The sequence below is a fragment of the Neopsephotus bourkii genome, unplaced genomic scaffold, assembly GCF_033783945.1.
Source record: "Neopsephotus bourkii isolate Nb327-2 ecotype Australia unplaced genomic scaffold, CSIRO-AGI_Nbou_v1 NB_1792, whole genome shotgun sequence".
Lineage (NCBI taxonomy): Eukaryota > Metazoa > Chordata > Aves > Psittaciformes > Psittacidae > Neopsephotus > Neopsephotus bourkii.
The window spans coordinates 94049-118813 of record NW_026902266.1 but is presented as its reverse complement, the minus strand read 5'-3'; the positions used below and the strand labels follow the sequence as shown (position 1 = coordinate 118813).

General features: G+C 34.7%; 1 protein-coding gene across 6 annotated transcripts in view; it reads left to right on the top strand.

The window, feature by feature from the left end:
- FMN1 (formin 1) overlaps positions 1-24765 on the top strand; it is a 188425-nt gene that overhangs the window by 133694 nt on the left and 29966 nt on the right. For all 6 annotated transcript variants that reach the window (XM_061342549.1, XM_061342548.1, XM_061342547.1 and 3 more), the window contains 3 exons: positions 2563-2622; positions 4660-4780; positions 19650-19742. In XM_061342549.1, coding sequence (XP_061198533.1) covers positions 2563-2622; positions 4660-4780; positions 19650-19742 — 274 coding nt within the window. The remainder of the gene's footprint in view (positions 1-2562; positions 2623-4659; positions 4781-19649; positions 19743-24765) is intronic.

Below are 24765 nucleotides of genomic sequence, written 5' to 3'. Positions count from 1 at the left end.
GGAGCTTTTTATTTTATTTGTGAATGCAAACATTAATAAGTGTAAAAACACATTTAATGACTTTTTCAGTTAGCAACTGTATTAATGAAAGTTCTATGAGTCCTTTGTCTCCTAAAGACATGAGGTGCTGCAGCATGTTCAAAGAGCAATGAAGCTGGTGAAGGGTCTAGACAAAAATTTTACAAGGAGCAGCTGGGGGAACTGGGGTTGTTTGTCTTGGAGAAAGGAGGCTCAGAGGAGGCCTTAGCATTCACTCTGTAACTACCTGACCATAAGTTGAAGTGAGGGGGCTGTCAAACTCTTTTTCCCAAGTAGCAAGTGATAGCACAAGAGGTTTAGATTTAGATTAGATATTGGGAAAAAAAAACTTCACTGAAAGATTTGTAAAGCATTGGAACAGGCTGTCCAGGGAAGCGGTTGAGTCACCAACCCTGGAGGTATTTAAAAGAGGTGGCGCTCAGGGACATGATTTAGTGGTGTATTTGGCAGCGTAAGTTTGACTGTTAGGACTTGATAATCTTAAGGGTCTTTTCCATCCTAAATGATTTTATGATTCTATGTTTCTAATTCTAATTCAGACCACTTTTCTTCCAGTCCTACTCCATGGACAAGACTTGGTACAAGCTGCAGCTAAACTAGAACCAGGCCAAATTTCCTTGTACTCAGGTATTCATTGGTTGGCCAGCTGCCATAAAGAAAAATGTGTAACTACTGAGCTTGGCCTGGTTTTTCTCAGTAGAAGTGCTAATTTTAGTCTTGCTCTTGTATCTAACCATAAACTTTTAAGAATTTAATTATCTCTGTGACTTTCCAATTTGGCTGAATTTAGCCAGCGTGTTCCAAAATTATTAGTTATGAAAAGGAGTGACAGATGTACAATATAATCGCATACAACTTGTTCCTTAGCAAAATAGGCTATAAAAATACAGTATTTACAGTTGCCTGGTAGCCAAAATAAATATATTTTTCATTTAGACTAGTCTTCAAAATGCATAAACACTTGAAGGTGCCAACTGCTACAGGCAGACATGAAACCTCAAAATTAACTGGTAGACCATATTGCAAGGAAGAAGAATGCAGGGTCTTGTGTAACTGAACACTAAAGTATCCTTCCTGTGTTCTGTTATTCCTTTTTTTGGGATCTGCCAGCAAGAGTATTGCATCTAGGTAAGCTGAATTCCAGGAGCCAAGGTAAAGTGTCAGTGTTAAATGTCTCTTTCTTACTATGAAAGTCATTTGTTGTAACGTGAGCCTAGAAAGTTAGTTGATATCGTTTTCTTAAAACGTATAGCTCACCACTTCAAAATCTCTGTGTTTCATCATATACAAATATACTTTAAACCAAAGCAATAGGTTTGATAGTTCAGCAACAGATGTATTTCACTCTGAAGGGCAATTAATGTTCATAGAATCATAGAATACTTAGGGATGGAAAGGACCTTAAGATCATCAATTTCCACCCCCACTGCTGTAGGCAGGGACACCTCACCCTAGACTGTCACCCAAGGTTCTGTCCAGCATGGCGTTGAACACTGCCAGGGATGGAGCATTTACCACTTCATGATTCACCTCAGTTCCTTTTTGTTGCATGACCTGCATCAATGTCTTCTAAAACAGTTATACAAGCAGAGTGGCTTTGTCTGTATGACAGTGATGACTTGCTTAGTTAAGAATACTGTTGTTGTATGACACTAATAAAATATAATGTGCTGCAGACTCTAACATAGGTGAGGCAGCTCTGTCCAGGAAGTCAGACATTGTTCACATACAAATGTTTGTCCTGATATCTTCTAATATGCAATATGAAAATACATCCAAAAAAGCTTCAAGGACATTCCAGATATAATTCCCTATGTTATGATTCTTTTACATTGCTGAACAGTACCCTGTAACACATAAGTCGCAGTTTTACACTTTTCCTTTAGTTCATCTGGCCTGTGCTGACCCAATGACATAACAAACTAAAATGATGTTGTGTACAGTTGTTTTATATAAAGGACCATGGAAATTATGATTCCACAAAGTATTAACATCCATATTTAGAAGGCAGAAGGGCATGAAATATACTTGTTAGGTACATGATGTCTGGTTTTATATTTGGAGTAAAATATGAAAAATATTTATGCCTCTTTCAGATCCTCATTGTAGATGAATTGAGACTTGAGAAATCAAGAAATTCAGTTCACCTGAATATATATGAGGTGGCTGTAATATTTAGTTAATATTATATTAAAGAATAATATTATTAGTTAATAGTTTTAATCAAGTTAATATTATTATTCAGTAATGCCTTGTATTATTTAAAAAATATATGGGGACAGCTTCTCCCAGTGGGTGTTTTCTTAGAACCAAAAGAAGCTCTAGGTCCTGTGTTTGTACAATCAATCCCATGTTATGAAAGATTGATTTTATTTGGTCAATAATGCTAGGGCTGATGATGTTTTTTCTCATGGCAATATAAAATAGTAATAGTAATATATTTATTTCCAAATTGAGACATTTTCATTCATTTGAGCAACGGTAATAACATACATTTTTAATAATGAATTTATTTTTTCCTAGGATAATGGTATTAATCTTGTGGATTATGTCGTCATATATTACCTACGCCACTGTGATAAGGTAAGAGATTCATTTACTGTATCAGTCTCTCCAAAATTAGGTTTCTTTAAGGTATTGTTAAAGGGTTTACGTTAGCTTTTTAAAAATCTGTACATAGCAGCACTGACAGAAAAATAAAGTCCATTTCTTTTACTTTGATATAACGGATGTAGACGTCAGTAGGTCTGAAATTTGCTACAGGTTTTATGATAAGGCTTTGGGAAATTTTACAGTAATGGTTGAACTGGCAGTTAACTGTGAGTGCATCAGACAGGGCAGGCAATCACTCCAGTCCTGTCTTCTTACATCCTGGTTACTCTAAAGTTGTAAATCTTGCTGTGATGTGGTAATAATGGAAGACAGAAGCATTTCTCTTCTCATGACAGAACACTTGGACAGGTTGGTATTCTAAGAGATGAGTCAGCTGATGGGGATGAGGTTAGGGATTGAAAATATAGGAAGAGGTGTGGCTGCTGCTTTGAGTGAGTAATATCTATGAGGCTTTTTAATAGCTATCAGCAGCCACCAAATTTTTAAGTACAAAATTTGAACTATTGTCACTATTAATTTAAGTATGTAATTGCTTATTTTTGAAACTTATCTAATCTTTGAATCTAAGACTAGTGTGATTTTTAACAGCCCTATATCTAGTCGAATACAAATAATTTTTTTCCTTTTTTGTTGTTGTTCTTTTCCTTTTTCTTTTTTTTTCCTGGTGAAGACTGCCCATGGCAGGGGGATGGATTAGATGGTCTTTAAAGGTCCCATTCCAACCCAAACCATTCTGTGATTCTATGATTTTTAATGCTGGAGGGTCTGTATGTCAGAAGCCTGTGAAAGAACTCCTGTGGCTGAGCTGTAGAAGAGATAAAAAACTAGCAAGCTATCAGATACGTAGATCTGTACTTTCTCCTTTTTTTTTTTTTTTTTTTTTTTTTTGGAGCAGGGAAATAAAGTGTCATTACTTCAACTGAAGTAACTGCCTCGTAAAAAGCCTCATAACAAAAGCAACTTTGTCTGACATTTAATGCTCTTAGTTTTTAGGGTATTGACATATGTATGCTGAAGCTAATGTCTCTAATTCAGTGATTTTAATATTTTTGCAAACTTTGTACTACAATGTAGTTTTACTTCAGGGAATTTTTTTAAAGCAAAGCAGTTTATCTTCCTTGGGAGGAAATGGACACTGTGTAAATGTCATCAGTTCTACTTTTTTTCCCAGAAAAGTCTATATCTTTATAATAATAAAATTATTTTTTCCATGTTCACAAAACAATTAGTTTTCCAACCTATGAGAATTTATCTATTACATTTATTACATGAAATCCATGCACAGGTAGTATCTAAACTCACTAGTATATGTTTATACCCAACAATGTTATATTAATATCATCTATATACTTAATTTCCCCTGGAGATATTGCTTTGAACCTTGTAAGGTTTTTTATTTTGTTCTATTTTACTTCTGATTTGTTTTCCTTGCTGTGCTAAAAATAAGGTATATATGCATATGAATTCCATACAGACATTAGACCATGGAATTTACTTAGCTGCATAAACCTTCAACTGTATATTTTTAAATGTATAAAATACTCCAGGCAATATATAAATATTGTTTTCCATTTATGCTTATAAAGTGTGTGTATATTTAATGAATCGTGAGAGAATAAAACCACAAACTTTTGGCATAAGATCACTTGTTGCATTAAAATAGGCATTCATGTTATCTGTTTTTAAGAAACTTCTAATCCTTTATCTAAACCTCAATTGACATACAATGAACAGAAATTTATTGTTGTGAATTGCGAGTTCAATGTTTTTTCATAGTTTAAATTGAGTAAAGTTTGCTTTACAACATCAAAAAGGAATTTTCAACACTCAGAATGATCAGGATTTAATCTTGAATGTTATGTTGTTTTAGCATTAATTATTTTAAATATTTTATTTTGCAGTTTTATGATAGGGTTTCATACATGATGTTTTTTAAAAAAAGTAATTTATTTCACTGCAAATGCATTCAGTTTTCATAGTGGCATTTTTGTTTGTTTGTTTGTTTAGGAAGCAGGAACAGACAAGAGTATTTTTCCTTTACCAGAACCACAGGATTTTTTCCAGGCCTCCCAAGTTAAATTTGAAGACCTAATAAAAGACTTAAGGAAACTGAAGAGAGATCTAGAAGGTAACTGGGAACTTTCACATTTTTTCTGCTAACAACAAAGTGCCATTTAAAATGTGACCTCTATGAGGTTTTCTTATTGCTAATTAGGTTTATAGTGTTGATTCATTTAGAGGTTTTACACTCTGGCACAAATTACTCACATAAATTAGAAAAAAAAAATCAAACTCGCAACTTAATAAAAATGTAAGTAAAGATATTGAATAGTAATTTTCCCTTTTGCAATCAAAAGTCCCCTAAAGAAATCTTTCTGAAATTTCCTTTAGTTATATGTGAATTTTCCTCTGGCGTCTCCAGAACTGTGTGTTTAACTGTAGATATCTGTTAGTTCCATAATATAAATACTTTCTTCAGTACTCGTATAACAACAATTTAACAGCTACAAAAAAGAGTTGAATACTATTAATGTAGAAATAAAACACAGCTTGCCAAGGCACAGCAAAGGGAAATAGAAAGCTCCAGTTCAAAATATTTTCACCCTGAGACATAAAATAAACATTTTAAAATGTTTATTATAAAGAGGGGCTCAGAAACCCAACTCATCTATCAATCAAGGTACTGAGTAGAAATAAAGTAGGAAGGGTTGCTCTCTAAGTATTCCAAGCAGTTTCATTTTTATTTTGTGCTTCATGTGACTTTCTAAAATCCAGCAAATGATGATTGACTATTTTGTGCCTGTCTTTATTGTTAAGGAAAAGCTGCTACTTATACTGAAGCAGTTTTGTGTTGAAAACGGAGTTTAGTGAGAGAATCTGCATGAAAGCCTGCAAAAACTTCTCCATTTATGTTTAAATTTCTGCATCAAAATGAAGAGTACTTTTAGAATCAGAGTTTAACAAGATTATTTTTAATTATTTTCAATATAAGGCAGTGAAAACCATTACAAAATAATTTATCCTTACAGTCAGAAATTACTGGATTAGGTCACTGCCATCTTTAGGATAATTTCAGAGGTTAACAGTGGTAGGAAAGTATCAGTTGTTGTTTGTTCGACCCAGGCATAAGTAAGTGCTCTATCTCCTCTCATCGCTTGGCCCTGTAAACCTCTTGGCCTGCCCTCTTTTGGGCTAGTTTGTGCAGAAACATGATCTGTGTTTGATCTTGCACTTTTTCAGAATGTAGTTTTGCTGTCATGCATCTTAGTCTTGCAAGATCTACGCTGAGGCTGTGTCATTCACATCATATTTGTTCTACACTGCAAAGACACAGACAGCAAGTAGGAAAAGCTAAATACTTTAACTCAAAAAATAAAAACTGCAGCTTTCTTGCAATCACTGATTTCTAATTCCTAAACCAAACCTTCTTAGATATTTATAAAAGTTATGTTAATGTTGTTTTCATAATTCTTCTTTGTAAAGATGTATTTGAAACCCAGCCAAACTAATTAACATATAAAATTAATGACAGCAAAGATTTGAAACAAAAAAGGTTGTGGAAATATTTTCAGAGGTTGGTATATTATCACTCAGAAATATGCAGCGGAATTCTAACAAGCATTCCTGTGATTAGTTTCTCTTGTATTTAAACAAAGAAACAATCAGTCATATAAAAATGTTCTATCTCTTTCAAACATTGCCTTTCAAATTTTTTTCTTCAGATGATGCTGCAGTTTATTTTTAAATCAAAATTTTAATTGAAGAGGTTATAATTTTAACACGTACAACAAAGATTTGATGAGTCTCTGTAGTTTATTGTAGCCATTAAAAAGTTGTGGCTGCTGGCAGAATACCAGTGAAAGTCTAAAGCTGAAACAGATGTGAGTAGCAGAAACCAAGTCCAGAGAAGCGTCGGGCCCAGCTATCCAGACAGGCGCGGCCCTTCAGATGTAAATAATTTGAACAATATTAACTGCGGCTGCCTGTGTTATAGGGTACATTGGATTTATTTCACAGTTTGGTTGAGTAAGGTTGTCTTAAGCAGATTACCTTGTTGCTTAAGTGGGATGAGACAAAGGTAATAAATGAAAGAGGCTTTTTCTTGTGTGCCATTAGGGAACAAAATAATGTTCCCTAAAAAAGTGAGGTCACTTTTTTTGCCTGAATAATTATTTAAAAAAAAATAAATATCACCTCTTGCGCCTGGTAATTTTGATAGACACTATTCCTAATAGTTGTAATTTCATATTTAAAAATATTTTTTTCTAGCTTATCAAGGCATTAATTTATCTTTCTATCATGGATATGAACATAGGAAAGATTGAGTTATCATGAATGGCATGTCTTAATGGTGTAAACCTCTGATTTGAAATACCTAGACACTGTGGAACCAAAAGTTCAAATCTAGATGGAACACAACCCATTTCATCCTTTTCAGATAAAATAGATTGAGTTCCATACAATTTGCTATTTTGAAGTCTTTCAGATTAGATTTTAAAGGGACAGACTAACTTTAGTCTAAAGGGATTAAAGTTTGGCTTAAAAATTAAATCAAATTTTTTTAGCATATATTGCAGAACAAACTTTGTAATAATGAACATTTTTAAGTTAAAAAGAATTATAAACAAAAATATGCATTTAATATAGACTTTTAAGGGGAAAGAAGTGCAAAAGAATGCAATATTAAATAGTGAGATGAAAGTTTTAAAGTGAAATCTGGTTCCACTTTAAGGTCACAGGAAAAAGAAATGTTTTCTGTAAGCTCAGGTTTTCACTCCAGGTCTGTATAGTCAGTGTATGTCCAAGGTTTTCAAATATTACATAGTGAAATAAGCAGATACATTTATTGATTTAACAGGTTTTAGCTTTCTAGTTAACCTATATGAAAAAAAAAAAAAGGTTTTGCTTTTTATCAATATTTTAAAATTGTAAAATATCCTGTTTGCTGTCTAGGGCAATGTTTTCCACTTTTTCCTTTCCCTATGACCAAACATGACTTCCCTTCTAGTCTGGCCAATGCCACTTGATTGGTATTCTTCTGGAATAAGAACAGAATGTTTGAAATGTGTAATTGTAAGAAGATTTTTAGAAAGAAAGTCTCAGTATGATAGACTTGTATAAGTTTTATCACGAACCTTTTACTCATCTCTGTCCAAAGTTGAACAATCTTCATTAGGGACTGTAGTGATAGGACAAGGGGTAATGGGTTAAAACTTAAACAGGGGAAGTTTAGATTGGATATAAGGAGGAAATTCTTTCCTGTTAGGGTGGTGAGGCACTGAAATAGGTTTCCCAGGGAGATTGTGAATGTTCCATTCCTGGCAGTGTTCAAGGCCACATTGGATGAGGCCTTGGGTGATATGGTTTAGAGCGAGGTGTCCCTGCCCATGGAAGGGGGGGTTGGAACTTGACGATCTTAAGGTCCTTTCCAACCCTAACTATTCTATGATTCTATGAATCTTAATTATTCAAAATTAATTACACTGTAGCTTGAATCCATCTATTACACTCATTGCTCTTCTTTGCAGTACAGTTCATAAAATTTTAAAATGCTGTTTCATTAATAAAAAGAAAGAAATATTAGGTTCCTTTGACTCTATGATTCTCTGATGTACTGTAATGTTCATTATAACTTTTTTGTATTCCTGACCTTAATAATATAACAACTGAAAGAGCAAAGATACTTACTGAATGTTTAAAAATGGAAACCAACATAGGTCCACTCTGAATGCTTTGAAGAGTCATACTTTTACTTCTCATAATTAATTAAATTTCCTATGAGGTTGTAACATTTTGATCCCACTGAATATCCACATACCTTTTGCTTTTATCTTCTTTCATGGCCACCAGTAGAGATATTAGTCGCCATTTTCATACTGATACTTTTTTCAGTACTGTATATACATTTAAAATATTTACTAACTTAACTGAGTGTGTATGAATATATAGGTGTTTACGCACACACAAACATGACCGAAAGGAAATAATTTATTCTAAAATTCATAGATCTGCAACCTATAATAATCAGTTTGATATCAGTACTCCAGGAGACATGGTTTCAAGCTGGGAGCCTCCTAACCAGTTGGCAGATCTGTATCTTGCATATGTTACCTTCAACTTTTCCATATTTAAGTAGTGTAACTTCATCAAAACTTCAGCTTCTGTCAACTACATCTTGTAAAACTGTATAACCCTTACAAAAAGATTAAAAGGGAAGCAAGTAAAACTGTGCTGAAAAAATGAGAGATGACGATGTTAAATTGTCTGTTTTCACATTGTTTTCTATATGGAAGCATTCCAAACATCTTAAAATTATAGAGAAATGCAGATTGATTGATTTGAAGGTACCTCTGGAAGTCCTGTGGTCCAAAGCCTTTGAGCAGGACTAACTTCGTATTTAGATCTGGTTGTGCAGGGCATCAGCGAGCTCAGTTTCGAATCTGAGGATGGAAATTCCAACACCTCTCTGGGTACCTGTTCCAGTGCTGAGCCACTGAATATTTTTCCTTATCCCATGTGAGAATTTCTGTGCTGCAGCTTGTGACTATTGCTCCTTTTTCTTTAGATGTTTTTTTTAAGAAGGCTCCATCTTCTATATAGCTTTTCATAAGATAGTTGAAACGAAAAACTAGATCCTCAGTTAGCTTTCTTGTCACCAGACTGAACATACTTGGCTTCTTCTTCCTCTTCAAGTGCTTAATTTTATTTTCATTCTTAAATGGCATGATCACATGTATTAGTTTACAGATATGAATATGTGTGTATATATATTCATGTATACATAATCTTTGTCATAGAAACATAGATTTCATCGAAACAGATACCAACATCATTGCTAATTAGTACTGTTTCTTAGTATGCCTGACTGCTCCGCTTAGCTGACTAGAGCAGACTAAACTGCTGCATCTACATTGCTCTCATTCAGTGCCTCTTCAGGGAGCTCTTTATCACATTATATTCTGAAGTGGATAAGTATTACATAAATAAGACAAGAATGGAAGAGAATTTAGAAATAAGAAATGGATGGAAATTGAAAAGGGTCAATAATTCTTGATTCTTGCAGCCACAGACACTGTAAATAGAACAACAGAATCACAAAATGGTTTGGGTTGGGTTATATTATCTAGTTCCAACCTCTCTACCGTGAGCAGGGACATCTTCCAGTAGACCAGTCCAACCTGGCCTTGAGCACTTCTAGGAATGGGGCAGCCATAGCTTCCCTGGTGAACCTGTTACAGTGTCTCAGCACCCTCACAGTAAAGGTCTAATCTAAATCTACCCTCTTTCAGTTTAAAACCATTCCACCTTGTCATATCACTACATGCCCCTGTAAAAAGTCTCTGTTTGGCTTTGTGATAGGCCCCTTTTAGGGACTGGATACTGGGGGTTATGTTTCCCCTTTTCCAGTCAGTGTTAACCTCATTGCACTGCCACAACTTCTCAGGTCTGGATAGCAGTTTAACCATTCCATCTGCTAGTTCCCCTTCCTTCCATTGCAACACACCAGTCATAGGAGCCAATCCCACCATGTCTCTGTGGTGCCTATAAGATCATAGCCCTGCAGGTGTGCACACATTTCTAACTCCCATTGTTTATTCCCCCTGCTACATGCATTTGCATAAAGGGATTTAAGTTGACTTACTGGCTGACATGGCTGGGATTCCTTTAGAGACAAGGAAAAGGCAACAAAAACTAAATGCTCATTTAAGACTGAAATTCTCTGATTTTCCATATTTAAAATAGAGCTTTTTTTTTTTTTTAAAGAATTATAAGGGAATATGTTTACGAATTGGAAAATATACAAAAGCATAAAAGTTTAATCACTATTACTTACAAGAAGGTAATTTAAAATTGTTAAATGTGTGTGTTCCTATCAGAGTCCTCAAACTGACTTAACGATTTTTCAACAATGTCCAGTAGTTAACTATAAACCATGTTTGCTGTAAAGATTTATCAATGTTTTCAGCTAATGAATTGAAAAAATTACAGCTTTTGTTGGATTTGTATGTAAGCAGAGGTGGAGAAATTAAGTGAATGAGTTATTACTTATTCAGGTGGAATTATGTATTTGATTCATGCATAATATGGCCTTAGATAAAATGTTTTATGGATGCGAGTTTTAGTACAATTATCAATAGGCAATTATTATGTTGTTGAGAGGTTTTGTCTATTGTCTGATTTGCTTTATAGACAGTAATGTTACTGGATCATGAACATTCTAAATATTATATAATTTTAAGTTTTAAATTCCTAAATCATTTGTTTTATCGATAGACATTTTCAGTGAAAGGTGACAGTTTATTCATTACAGGAGGATAGTATTATCCTGGATTCAGCTGTAGCAGTCATTTTTCTCCTTCTTGGTAGATGGTGCAGTGCTGTGTTTTCACTTTATTTCACTTTATTCTGAGAACAGCGCTGATAACACCGATGTTTTTAGTTGTTGCTAAGTAATGTTTACTCTGATCAAGGACTTTTCAGTCTCATGCTTTGCCAGTGAGAAGGGGCACGGGAAGCTAGGAGGAAGCAGAGACAGGACACCTGACCCAAATTAGCCAAAGGGGTATTCCATACCACAGCACTTCATGCCCAGTATGTAAACTGGGGGGAGTTACCCAGAAGGGGGCTGGGCATCGGTAGGTGGGTGGTGAGCAATTGTATTCGCTCCCTTTATTATTTCCCTAATCAGTGTTATTATTGGTGGTAGCAGCAGTGGTTTGTGTTATACCTTAGTTACTGGACTGTTCTTATCTCAGCCCATGGGAGTTTCTTTTGGTTCTCCTCCCCATTCCTCCAGGAGCAGGGGAGGAAGAAGGAGGGGAAGTTAGTGAGCAGCCTGTGTGGTTCTGAGTTACCAGCTGCGATTAAATCACAAGTATTCAAAATAAGTATTAGAAGCTCTTTTCTATAATATTTTAAAATAATTGAAGCTTTATTCTAATTTAAATGAAACATTTTAACTCAATTTCACGGTGGCTTTTAGACATCTAAATCACATAAATGTTCCTGGAAAAATTTTTCCAGCAGGAGCAGAGAATTTATATGATATGTTCCGGGAACTTGTCACTTTAATTTTCCTAATAGTAATTAGACTTTTAAATTTCAACATTAACCTTAAAATTTTGTAAGTGCAGGCAAATGGTAATTTGAACCTGGTGGTGGGACACGAGAAGCCAAATAGCCGCATGTGTAATTTCTTTAGACATTAGGATAAATGGAGTGGGTTCTTTTTACCTGGTGAGTGTCACTGTAGTTTTGCACTGTCCAACATTTGCATTATGTATTTTGAGGAACTGAAGAATGGTGTAAATAAAAGCAAAAGACAGCTTTGTACAGAAGTTATTTTGTTTTCAAGGGTTGACAAAATTGCACTCTCCTCCTCAGAGTTTTCTTACCACTAGATGAGATATATTGCAGTTTAATTCGGCAAAAATAGAAGAAAAGCATTAAAAAGCATGCTTGTATATGTGCATTGAAGTACATTTTACAATCAAACTAACATTTAGACAGTGTTCCATCAGTAATGTTCATGAGCAAATACATGAAGTGCCAATTTTCCTAAGTAAGTGGATCATTTCTTAAAATTCCATTAGATTTTCTAGTTTGTGATATATAGAAAATAGTATGGAATGGTTAGAATAAGATTCAGAAATATAACAGAGGAGCAAAGCAATGATGTTTTAGAAGAGTTCATTCCTTGGAAGCAGATGTCCACATGTGTGCGCAAAAGCAAGAGAGAAAGCTTTCTGTTGGTTAAACAGTGGCATGCTGTTAATTTTTTTCTTTTATATTTTTTCTTTGTCTGAAGAATCCTTGCAAGTTTCATGTTAAAAATTGTTCTGCAAATGTTAAGACCTGAAATGAATGTTGGAAATACCACAGTTTCTGTGCACTTTTGTGTCTGCCCTTTTATAAACATAAATAAATATATGTGCGTGTGTGTGTGTGTTAAGCTTTAGTTACATAACTAGGTAGTACACATTTGGGAGCAGATAGTGTACATCTATGAACAGGAGGAATATTGTCCCTATCAATATGTGTTCTGGATAATGAATGATGTCATTTGAAGAGTGCAATGCCGGTGTTGGGAGGAACATTGAGTATGCAGTAAAAGGAAAGGCAGATTTCTGTTGGAATTGAGGTGGCTGTTTATGTATTTACTGCCAATGATCAAAGATTGAAAGTACATTAATGCAGACTGTGGGATACAAATTAGTAGTAGTGAGGCTAATTAGCACTTTGAGAAGTGTTCCTGCTAATATTGTAGGTAATTCATGAATTTACATGATTTTAAATCTAAGCAGGATGCTTTAGCAGAACCAAAGCCATAAACTTGGTGGAATAATTAATTAGGTGAAACTTTATGATCTGTCTTGCACAGAAAATCGGAGATCCAGCAGTACAGAGGTAAACAGGAGATCACTTCTCCGGCCTCTACAATTACAGCTCATAAACCGTTTCAGCCATTGTCCACAAATTCTCTTCTACCAGATCCCTTGTTATTACACTAAGTGATAAGGTGTTTGTATGTTTGAAAGGTCATTTATTTTCTAGCACTGTGAAAATCTTAGTTTATCTGATAAAAGATATTATTAATGCTTCTTAAAACTTTTGTCTTCCTCTGAATTAGCCAGACAAGATTCTTCCATTTCAAAATATTTGGGGTTTGTACTGTTCAGACAGAAGGGAAAAGGTCCGATTTCTCAGCGGGTTCTGCTAACACACATTTCTACGCTCCTGAGAGATCTAAATGATGTGTGGGGGTCCGTATGTTTGGATCTTGACACTAAATCAAAACTTTCTACTAATAATGTGTGCTGGAATCACTTAAGGAATCTTACAAAGATGACTGGAATATTATGAAAGTTTAGTAACTATATTCATTTATATGTGTTGTTCAGTCCCTTGCAGTATGCTTCTCTGCTAAAGGGCATGCTGAATGTAAACTACCATTTCAGAGAGAATACGTTAACCAGATATGCCTCAGACATGTTGCTATGGTGTGAAAAATATTTAGTTTTACTAGTAATCTTTGTTCATTTCTTTAAATATATCCTTAGGAAACAATCTTAAGAGAAAGGTTTTTTAAATTACTTATTTAAAATGCTGATATCCTTGGACAAAAAAAGGAGCAAAAAAAAAAAACCCATCCCTTTTCTTCTAGGTTATTTGAAACTAATACAGGTTTGAGAGTTGCTCTGCATGCCATCACATACTGTAAAAGTTCAAAATGTTGTTAACCTTAAACAATCAAACTGCCTCACAAATCTTAAACCCGAAAGGCAAAGCCAGAATATCTGATCAAACTTGTGAGAATTCCTAAGATGTCTGACTCAGCTTCCAAAAGCTTCCTAAAAGCTTCCAAAAAATTCATTAGAACAGGTGACCTTTACAGGGTGTTTTGTATGCTGCTACTACAATTATTTCACTTCCACAGCTTAGGGCTTAACACTGAAATGTTATTCCGTCTCATTTATATGTGAGAGCTTGAGCAGCTTAACAGATACTTGTTTCTGTGTGGCACAAGGAAAATGTATTTCAAACAAAGTTTGAAAACAAAGTTTGAAATACTATTTAAAGTTTTGCTTATTACCTTCTAGCCTCTGAAATGGCTTTTTAAGAAAACTTAATTATTAAGTTACATAGAGGCACCTTTCTTCTAAAGTAGCTGAAAGTAACTTCATAAAATAACTCTGCAAGCAATTAGTAGGTTAGGATGCTGCACTTGGTTTTATGTGTGCTAACACTTTTTTGCATTGTATTGTTGACCTTCATTTCAGACAGTAAAGCAAAGCTTAAGAATAAAGTAGCACCATAAGTTTTCTGCATCCTTCTCAGATATTTTTTTTCTCAGAAAACTCCGCACCCCACTTCATGGCATTTCCCTCTCTTACAAGGTTCAAAGGCTTCTGTATTAGTCAGTCCAGCTCTGACGTGTTAGTGTTTGAAACTTTGTGTATTGCCGTCATTGAGATATGTATTGATTATCAGTGTGTGTCCAAAAATATGAGTAAAATACTGTCTCTGAAACTTTCCTGGGTCAGTAGCACTGTAACCACTTGCAGTGGCTAGAAGTTGTCAAAAGGAATCATGATAAATCTCTTCCCTTCTTATCCATTTTATTTAAAATTCCATCTGAAACACAAAGTTATAAATAAGCACAAGAGTTACAGATGCCACAGATATAATGGATTATAATAAAGCTAACATTACTGTCTGTGTACTTGCAGTAAATATGTATCTATATTGCATGGAATAACAAGAGAATATAACCAAATTGTGCAACAGCGGCCAACAAGTAAACATGCATTTCCAGTAACTTTTGGTATAACTTGGAAAGTTGTTTGCAAGTTAGGAAATTTTAATATTTAAAACATTAAATTTGCTTTAATAAAACAAATCCAAACAAACTAAACCATGAGGAAGTCATACAGCATTTGCTGAACAATTTAAATTTATACATTTTATCTGAACTTTATTAGATTATTATTTGGGTAAATAGGCCAAGTAGTTTAAAAGGCTTCTGCACTATAAAAAAATCATGGATCCTCTGATACAGAAACTTGAGATTATCTAGTGCTACACTGAATTTGTTTGCAGCATGGTTTTAAACCTCCCTTGATACAGAAGAGGTGAGGGTTTTAAAAAAGAATTAGCAAATAGTAACACTTCTGTCAAAGGTATGCCTGCATTATAACAAGGAAACGAAATAGCAAGCTTGGCAGTATAACCTGCCAGACTCTGAACAGACAAGAGGATAGCAGTGGTCTAGCAGCTTTCACAATGGCATAACTCATGGAGCATAGTGTCAGTGACAGGTTTATAGGAATTCATGGTGTTGATACTTGATTTCACTGTCAGGATGATTCCTGTAAATGCTACTGGTGGCTTCTGGTGAGTAGATAGCTAGTAATTTACTGTTATCAACATTAACCTATTTCTGGGTTTGCGTTTACTTTTAAAATGGTGCTTAAAAAATTCCAAATCCTGCCTGATTGACAGTGAAATGCTCTTTACGTGAAAGTTTGTTTATGGGCAGTGATTCTTTTGACAGATTTACAAGTGTCTGTGGAGTTTTAAAAGACTATTGCCCAATAGGCATTAAGTGAGAGACATTCTATTTTGTAAATATTTTCACTTATATTGGGGATTTTTAAAGAACTTTTTGAGCCAAGTACTGCATTAAATCTGAAGACAGTGGCAAACTGATAATCAACAGTTTCCAGCTTTTTCTTAATGTTTTGCTAATGGTTTCCATTTCTGTGGCCAAGATTTGCAGTGGGTGAAGCATGATGTACATCCAGCAGTTTGTAAGAGCTTTCAAATACTATTGCATGCTTGTATTTTCTTTTTTTTTTTAAATTTTTTTAATTTTGCAATAGCTCATTTAGAAATAAACAACTTTCAAAGTAGTGTGTTACATTTAATTTCACTAACATGCAACACATACCAAGAAAATGAACCAAAAGTTTATTACAGTAATGGAGAATTTGCGTCTGTTTGAACTCAGTAATGCTGAAACAGGTTGTATATTTTCTCAAATGATTATTTTGGAATGAGATGGTGAGATGAGAAGTGTACTGTCAGATTTCTCAGAATTCCTTCAGATTCCTCAAAATTTCAGAAATTTATTCAGAAAGAAGCTTTTCAGAATTTATAAATAGGGTCCTTGCCTCAGAATTATTCTAATAAAAACCTTGATAAAAATATTTTTTTTAAAGAGGAAAATGCTTCCTTTTTACTGAATATGAGAACAAAATATAAAAAATTAATGTAATAGTCCCTCAATCGTGTTATAACATTTTTAGCAAAGAAAATCAGAGCAACTGATGGAACAGGTCTTTTCAGTTTTTTTCTTTAATGTTTGGTATGATGTGGTAAATATAAAAAACCCGACAACAACAAACATAACAAAATGAAAAAAGAACTATATTTCAAGTAAATTTTTGAGGGGTTTTTTTGTTAAAAAAAGGACTTGTATAACAGGAAATTCAATGACTGTTAGTTACAAGAAACTTACGATTATGTTGTAGAACTGAGGCAGGTCATAGTGTTGTGTGATAGCTTTCTGTCAATATTACATTGACAGAGACAAGCTGAATTAATCTGTGGAATTACAACTGTCATTTTAATTAGAACCTTTGATTTCACCCTGGCATGAAAATGTTTTTCCTTTTCCAAGTGTGTCTCCATTAGTATGTGACTTATGATTCCGTTGAACACACTTCTACCATTCTTTATCTATCACCAGGCAAATTTCATGATGTTCCTAAGTTCTTCAGCTGAAAAGCTACATTTGGTTGGTGTTCCGTGCCATCATTTTGAACAAAGAATCATTATTCTGCATAGGACATTTCAGTATTGAAGGGAAGACTGAGACTGGAGAGATTTCAGCAGAAATAGCAAATTTTTGAGGCTGCAGTTCCAGCTGAAGTTCATGAGTGCCTTCAGCCAGTGACTCCATACCTATGTGATGTGCCTTATTTTAATGTTAGCAACTAAATAAATTCAAGTCTTACTGAAATATTTCAGTACATTTGGTTTTAAACAAAATAGTATCTCATCTAATTTCAGGTTATATCAAACTTTCAGAGTTTTAATTAGCTCCCCTGATTCACTTTGTCATCTGCTTCATTTGCTCTTCTCTTCCATGCCTTTCCTCTTAGTCTTCCTCTCCCATTATGCCCGATGTTGATAAGCTTGTTAAGGATGTTAGAATTTCTAAGAATTTGCTAACCAAATCATATTTTTCTCTATATGCTGGTACTTCTTATCCATATTTTCCTGTAGCTTTTATTATCTGATTAATTAAAACAATTTTTATTTAGAAAAGAATTCACCCTAATCTTGGTCATTTAAATATTTACATGGGACATACCTGAGTAACTTTTCTAAATCTTGTATTATTTAAGCCTGTAGGAAGCATCTAGGAAGCTTTCAACACTTCAGACAGTGCATTATCAACACCATATATTTGAGAAAATGCCTTTCTATAGTATGAGTACGTTTAGATACTACTGTAGCTACAAGCTTATTATAATACATATTCATAGAAATTACTTCTTTATAGATATATACAAATTTCTTATAGATTATAATAAAATAATTATTAACTTGCAATAGTTGCAATCTTGCATAATTATAATAGTGTGTTCTGTTGTTGCTGTGTACCACAAACATGTACTAATACTTACATTTTTGTCACTTTATCTAAAATAATTTCTAAATATTGCCTTATGTAATTTTCTATAGATTTGTTTAAACACAAAGAAAAAACACAAACCTCTACTGCCACTTTGTTCGACCTTCCAGTCGGAAATTTACCAATATATTATCTGTTATTCTGCTAGTTTCCCCCCTAACAATTCTAATGTGCCTGTCTTCTTCCAAAGTGTTAAAACTTACTTGATTAGCTGTACAAATCCCGTAATTCTACAAACAAAAATGTTAAGTATACATAAATTTTCATTCAGGATACGATAACAGTCATGGAAAGTTCAAATTTTTAATGGTAAGAGGCATGTATCATGAGAAAATAATCTTTAAAAGTCATATAAACTTCCCTTCTGATTTGTTTTGCTTAATTTAGTTTATAAAAGACACATAACTGAACAGCTAATAAAAATCTTTCTTTCCAATGTGCTATGTTTAAATTAACGCTACATTCTGACTACTATCTGGCATAAAAACAAATACACATCAACTTTACTCTGAACATTTTCAAAGGTCTGTCTTATGCTCCAGGTGGCAAAACTAGAGATTAAAGATAGACTTGTAGCCTAGTGCGTTTTACGTAAGTTTTGTAACTCATAGTCCACAACCTGCATGAACTGTGGAGGGATGCTACATTAAAATATACACATAGATGTAAACAGGTATCTTTCAAAATTTTTCTATAACAACGACTGTGCAAATGATCTCAATTAATTGAAAAGCAGACTTTTTTCTAAGTCCTGCTGGTCCAGTAGCATTGTAGGTACACTACTAGTTATGCAATAAAATGTATGCATCTTTTTTCAACCTTCCATTGACTTTTTTCACTGCACTGTGAACTTATGTTAACACGACATTTGAATTACAAATTCTAAAGTTCTGTTTCCACAGTTTTGCATTAGTTTTTACTGCAGTGAGTTGAACTATATGGTGATGGAGGCAATTTGGTGTGAATATGTTTCATGAGGCCAAACTGTAACTTGGGTTTAACTCCAAAATAAATTTCCATCTAAATTTAGCTGCTTGGGAATGAAAAGTTGTGGTGAAAAAAAAAAAAAAATCTTATAGTATAAATTCAGTTACTAAATGGAAGGTAACTGCCTTTTGATTTGTTACATTCACGTTTCACCATTAATGTGGATGCTGGAATCTATAAAGTTTACTATAAGTTCTAGAATGTTAAAATGTTTTGGTAGGTAACCAGGAGCTTTTAGAAGTTGGCATGACATCTGGTCTTAAAATAACAGAAAAATACTAAACAAAATGCAGATAGATGTAAGTTAATTTTCTTACAGTCTTCTACTGTTTCATATCATGGCTTAGAATTTGAATACTTAAGTAAAGCTGAATTCCTGCATCTGTGTTAGGAAAAATGGTTGATTATGGGATTGGCATTGATTGATTAGTCCATCCAGATACAAGACATCCTTCACTCAGTGCAGAAACTAAGTTTCAGTCTTTAAATACGATCTAGAATTTGTGTGAGGCAGGCTGTGTTCCTGTCAGCTCTCAGCACACAGGTGGAGTTTTAGAACAAAATTGTTACTAAAGGCAAATTCCACTCTTTAAACATATATATAATTTTCTATCTGGTATGCTAGACTAGTATTGGTGGGGGTTTTTTAATGTAATTGCTAGATTCCTTAGTGCTTATATATTTCCATTTCCTCTAATGTAAGTCTAGGTGACTAATCTAGATGTAGGCTTCTACAGTGTCGACATCTACTTCGGGTAGATGAAATATGCCACTAATGTCATAGACTCATCTCAACTTCTTTTTGTAGCCTCTGAAAAGCAGATGAAGTTAGTTTGCCGAGAGTCTTCTGAAGAACATCTCCAGCCCTTCAAGGGGAAACTAGAGGAATTCTTCCAGAAAGGTAATCACATCTTAATACAAAAATAAAATTGGTATATAGTGTAGTATGTAGTGTGGTAGTTTGCAAATTTATAAATAATGTAAGCTGCATTAAATATCTGTTGCCTGTGAAAATTCCTATGGATTATGTTCCTGACATGCCTAGTGTATGTAAGAATAATGGTTACATGGATCTTGGACATCACTTGTCAAGGATATTTGTTCCCTTGATCTCACCAATTTCCTACTGATTGTTTTCTGCTTTGTTCTACATGAAGTAGTGGCATCTTTTATTGATAGTACAGTTTTATGAACTGACAAATTCATATCTAATGGTTTTACCTTGTGTGAGACAGAAATAGGCATAGGGAAGTGATTTGCCAGGGTAGAGTCTGGAGACAACAGGGGTGAGAGCCAAGTACATTTTGATATCAGTTCAAAACAGTAAACACACCTTGCTGTTGTTGAAAAGAACAGTCCTGCTCTCTCCTCTTTCCCAGACTGTGTTCCCAGTCACCTGTTTATGCCACCACCACCATCATCTCCAGAGCTGTGCAAAACACATAAGAGAATAGATTATATTTTCCCCCTCCAGGTTGTAGTAGTACAGACTATTTGGGAAAACAAAGTGATACATTTCTGATGACTATATTAGGAATTGTTAAGAATGAGGTATTGCCAAAGGACTAGTATTTCTCATAGAAATTGTAAGCAGTTTAGCAATTTACTGTTTGAGAAGTCAAATGAACTATTCGAATCTACTAATCCAAGCAGAATGTTTACTTCATTCAGATTATTGTAATAATTTATGAATTAGCTTAATCCTTTTTTATAAAGATTGTCCTAATGTCTTTTTAATGACTTTATTTCATGAGACTATCTTATTAAATACTTTGATAAGTGAAAAGATATTTTAAAAGTAGCAGACTATTGTACTGTTAAAGAAAGTAATATTCTCCTTCACCCTTCTCCCAGGCTATGGAGCTCAATGGATATATTTATTTGATATATTTTTTTCTTTTAGTTGCAAATGTATTTAGACAGTATTAAAGATGAAAATTTCTTGCCACAGAACTTGTAAAACAAGAAATCGTAATGGAAATCTTAATGTCACTGCAGGACAGCTGTATTGCCTTTCCAATTTATCTAATTGGAAATTATCACTTACAGACTGACAATAACAATAAGATTGAGATAGTAATATATGTATTTCTACAAGACCATTATATCTCCAGCATGCTTCTTAATCTTGCTTGCCAAATTATTATAGCAGATCAGTGTAACTGTAACTTGTATGGACTGATTTATTGTACTGCATGAATTACCCTGTTAGAGCAGCTAGAAAGAAACTGTATTAATTCCACACTACTAGTGAGTCAGAGAAGTCAGAATCATAGACCCATGTATAAATTTGGACCATAATTCAGTTTTGCCTAGGTCTTGCCAAGACCCTAACCAAATGGTGTCTTCTACGACCGTATGACAGATTCTGTTATTACACCCCAGATCTTTTGGGGACCATTGTGGTTAGTCTGGTAGGCAGCTAAGCACCACATAACTGCTCACTCACTCCCTATTAGTTGGCTGGAAAAGAGGGTCAGAAGGGTAACAGAGGGAAAACTCATGGTTTGAGATAAAGACAATTTAGTAACAAAAGCAAAAGCTGCATGTGCAAGCAAAGCAAAACAAGGAATTCATTCACTACTTCCCATCAGTAGGCAGGCGTTCAACCATCTCCAGGAAAGCAGGACTTCAGCATGCATAACCACTACTTGGGGAGACAAACACCATAACTCTGATCCTCCCCTGCTTCCTCCTTCTTACCCCAGATTTATTGCTGAGCATGATGTCATATGGTGTGGGTTATCCCTTTGGTCAGTTTGGCCAGCTGTCTCACCTGTGGACCCTCCCAGCTTCTTCTGAACCTACAGCCTGCTGTAGGGGGTCAGTGTTAGAAATAGAGAAGACCTTGATGATCTGCAAGCACTGGTCAGGGATAACTAAATGAGTGTGGTGTGTTACCAATACTGGTTTGATCAGAAACGCAGTACACATGTGTGCTGTGAAGAGCTGCTCTGAAGAAGGTTGAACTCCACACCAGCTAAAAGCAGTAGAAGGAGTAACAAGTGTGTATCACTACAGCCCCTCCATATCCAAAGGCAACACAGTACCTGGTGGGTGGTAGTTTCTGTGGCATTACAACGAAAATCATAGAATTCTACCCTGAAGACAAGGAAAAATAGCACAGAAACCCATCTTGTTTTATGGTACTAGAATAGGCACTGGACAAATGTCAGGCTCCAAGATTCAGTTTAGATAAGTGTCTGCAAACTCAGATGCTTCTCTGAAATTAGGAGTTAACTGATAATACTGAGCATCCGTTAAGCATCTGCTTTCAGTTTTATTTGTTTAAAAAAAGAGTTGTGGCTGTTTTAAGCAAATGTAAGAAAAAAATGTCTGTTATCTTTCTGCCAGCTCACAGCAAGTATCCAAAGCTCAGATGCTTTTCTGAAACTTCTGGCTTGAAAATAGTGCTGGAACTCATAGATATTCAGGTTTTTCTCACACACACTTTTTCCCATCATTTCTAGTTGACGCGAAGTTGGAAATAGTGGGATAAAAAAACCTATCTTGATTTGCTTAAACTGAACTGTTTACATTTCCTAATTACAATTAATACCAATTAAATATAATACTTGCTGTGTTGTAACAAAAAACACTGAGAGAGTGTTATGGAGACTGACATTTTAAAATGCTAGAGGGGATAAACTGTACTTCTGCTGATGTCAGTGCTGTTTTGTGTAACTGGATGTAATGTAGCCTAGTGCCTTCAACAGGGAATAAGGTGCCAGAACCCTTAGGTTCTATTCCCAGTTTAGCTACTTGACATGTGATACTAGTATAGTTGGTTAATCTATTTCAGAGAGCACTTCACTATTCTAGCATCACATGTCAAGTAGCTAAACAAAATGTTAAATAATGATTCTTGCCGTTTTTTGTAATGAAAGATAATCTTTGTCAAGTATTCTGTGATTCCCACATGAAAGACATCATGTGTAAATTGTGTTAATACTTCATTAGCTGTATTTGATACACCCATGCCTTTTGAAAGGGGCTTTGATTATCCTCAAAGTAGCAATAGTCTTTAGTAGCTTTAATGATGTTGTTTTTAACAAATTTTATTAGTTTTACTATAATATGGAGACCTAAGAATTACTATAAATTAATATACATTCACTGTATTTCCAGTGGACTTACTGTACGATTTGGATTTATATTTTTTTCAGAACTATATTCATAAAGTTTTCCATTTAAACTGCCATGGTATGCAAAACGAACTTTGAAATCATGAAATTAATAGTTGGTTTGGAATGGTCCTTAATTTATTAAATTCTTGCTCAGAATTGCTTAGAAGAAAAGTCCTCTTTTGATATGAAGCTATCTCACACACTGGTTCCGGGTCAGAAAGTATGTAAAAAACCTTAATCTGGGCTCAGTTTCCTTCCTTATATACTAGAATGTGCAAATGAAAAAGTCTTCCTGCTTTGTAGCATTGAGCATAGGAAAAGCATGGCTGCCCCTCTTCATTTCTCTAAGACTAAAGTATCTTGATAGTGAAGACTTTGCTACTAAAGGAGTTTGTTCAGTTTACAGCAGATTCTTGGAAGCAAGTAGTCTGATGTCAAGACAGAACAGTTTTTGAAAATCATTAATGGTGGAAAACAAAGCTATTTGGGAAAGGCACATGGGACACTGAAGTGTCCAAGGTAACAGGAAGATGGAGAGGGAGGGATTTGTCAAATGGAGTACATCTGTTGAGGTTAATCCTATAGTAAAAGAAATTGTCCTGTGTTTAGAATTCTAGCCTAGCATTTAGGAAACATTGTTCATTAAGTTCATTCTTCGCTACAACTGCTGTATGTCCTATATTGCAACTGTGCAGTTATGGAACTGTACAACAGAAAAACAGTTATAGGCCAAGCTACTCTCCACAGTATTATGTCAGGAGGTAATGCATTTTTCAGACAAGGCTAGCAACCTCATGGAAAATGTCAGTAAATCTGATTTTTACTGCTGGCTGATTTCTTCTTAATAATTCTAGCCAGGCTGCAGTAGCTACCTGGGAATGTATCTATTGTGCTTTTAAAAGTATTTCTGATGCAGAATAGGAGCATTGATCCACATTTACTCATTTGCCTGTTGGAATGCACCGTAGAGGATTATTGATGTAGTACAGTGGGAAAGAAAATATGAGCTAAATTCTATTAGAAAAGCCATGAAGATGGTGAGAGAGCTGGAACACCTCTTCTATGAAGACAGGCTGAGAGAGTTGGGTTTGTTCAGCCTAGAGAAGAGACAGCTCGAAGGATACCTTAGAGCAGCCTTCCAGTATCTAAAGTGAGCCTACAAGAAAGCTGGGGAGGGACTTTTAACAAGGGCATGTAGGGATAGGACATGGGGGAAATGGCATTAAACTGAAGGATGGTAATTTTAGATTAGATATTAGGAAGAAATTCTTTACTGTGAGGGTGGTGAGATACTGGAACCTGTTGCCCCAAGATGTGGCTTCTGACAGTGTTCAAGGCCAGGTTGGATGGGACTTTGAGCAACCTGCTCTAGCGGAAGGTGACCCTGCCCATGGTAGTGGGGTTGGAACTAGATGATCTCTAAGGTCCCAAGGATCCAAAGAATTATATAATTACGTTCTGTAATTCTGTGATTAAGGATAGCCACCTTCACTTGCATTCTAACTACTCTCTGTTTTGTATTATTCTTGGGGGAATTACACCAAGAAATTAAGAAATATAATAATAATAAAAAAATTATCTGAGTGTACTAGCTAGAAACTCTGAATGAAATTTCTGCTTTCTCTGACATGAAAATAGGGAGGACAAAAAGGGGGACTGGTAGCATTCCATGACATACCTGTCTACCTAAAGAGCATAGGGCATGGTCCTGGCATTTTCAAATGTTTGAAGCAGTTTCACATTAATTTGTTTGATGTAGGTTACTGCAATTGCATAAAGAATTATTTCCTTTATCAT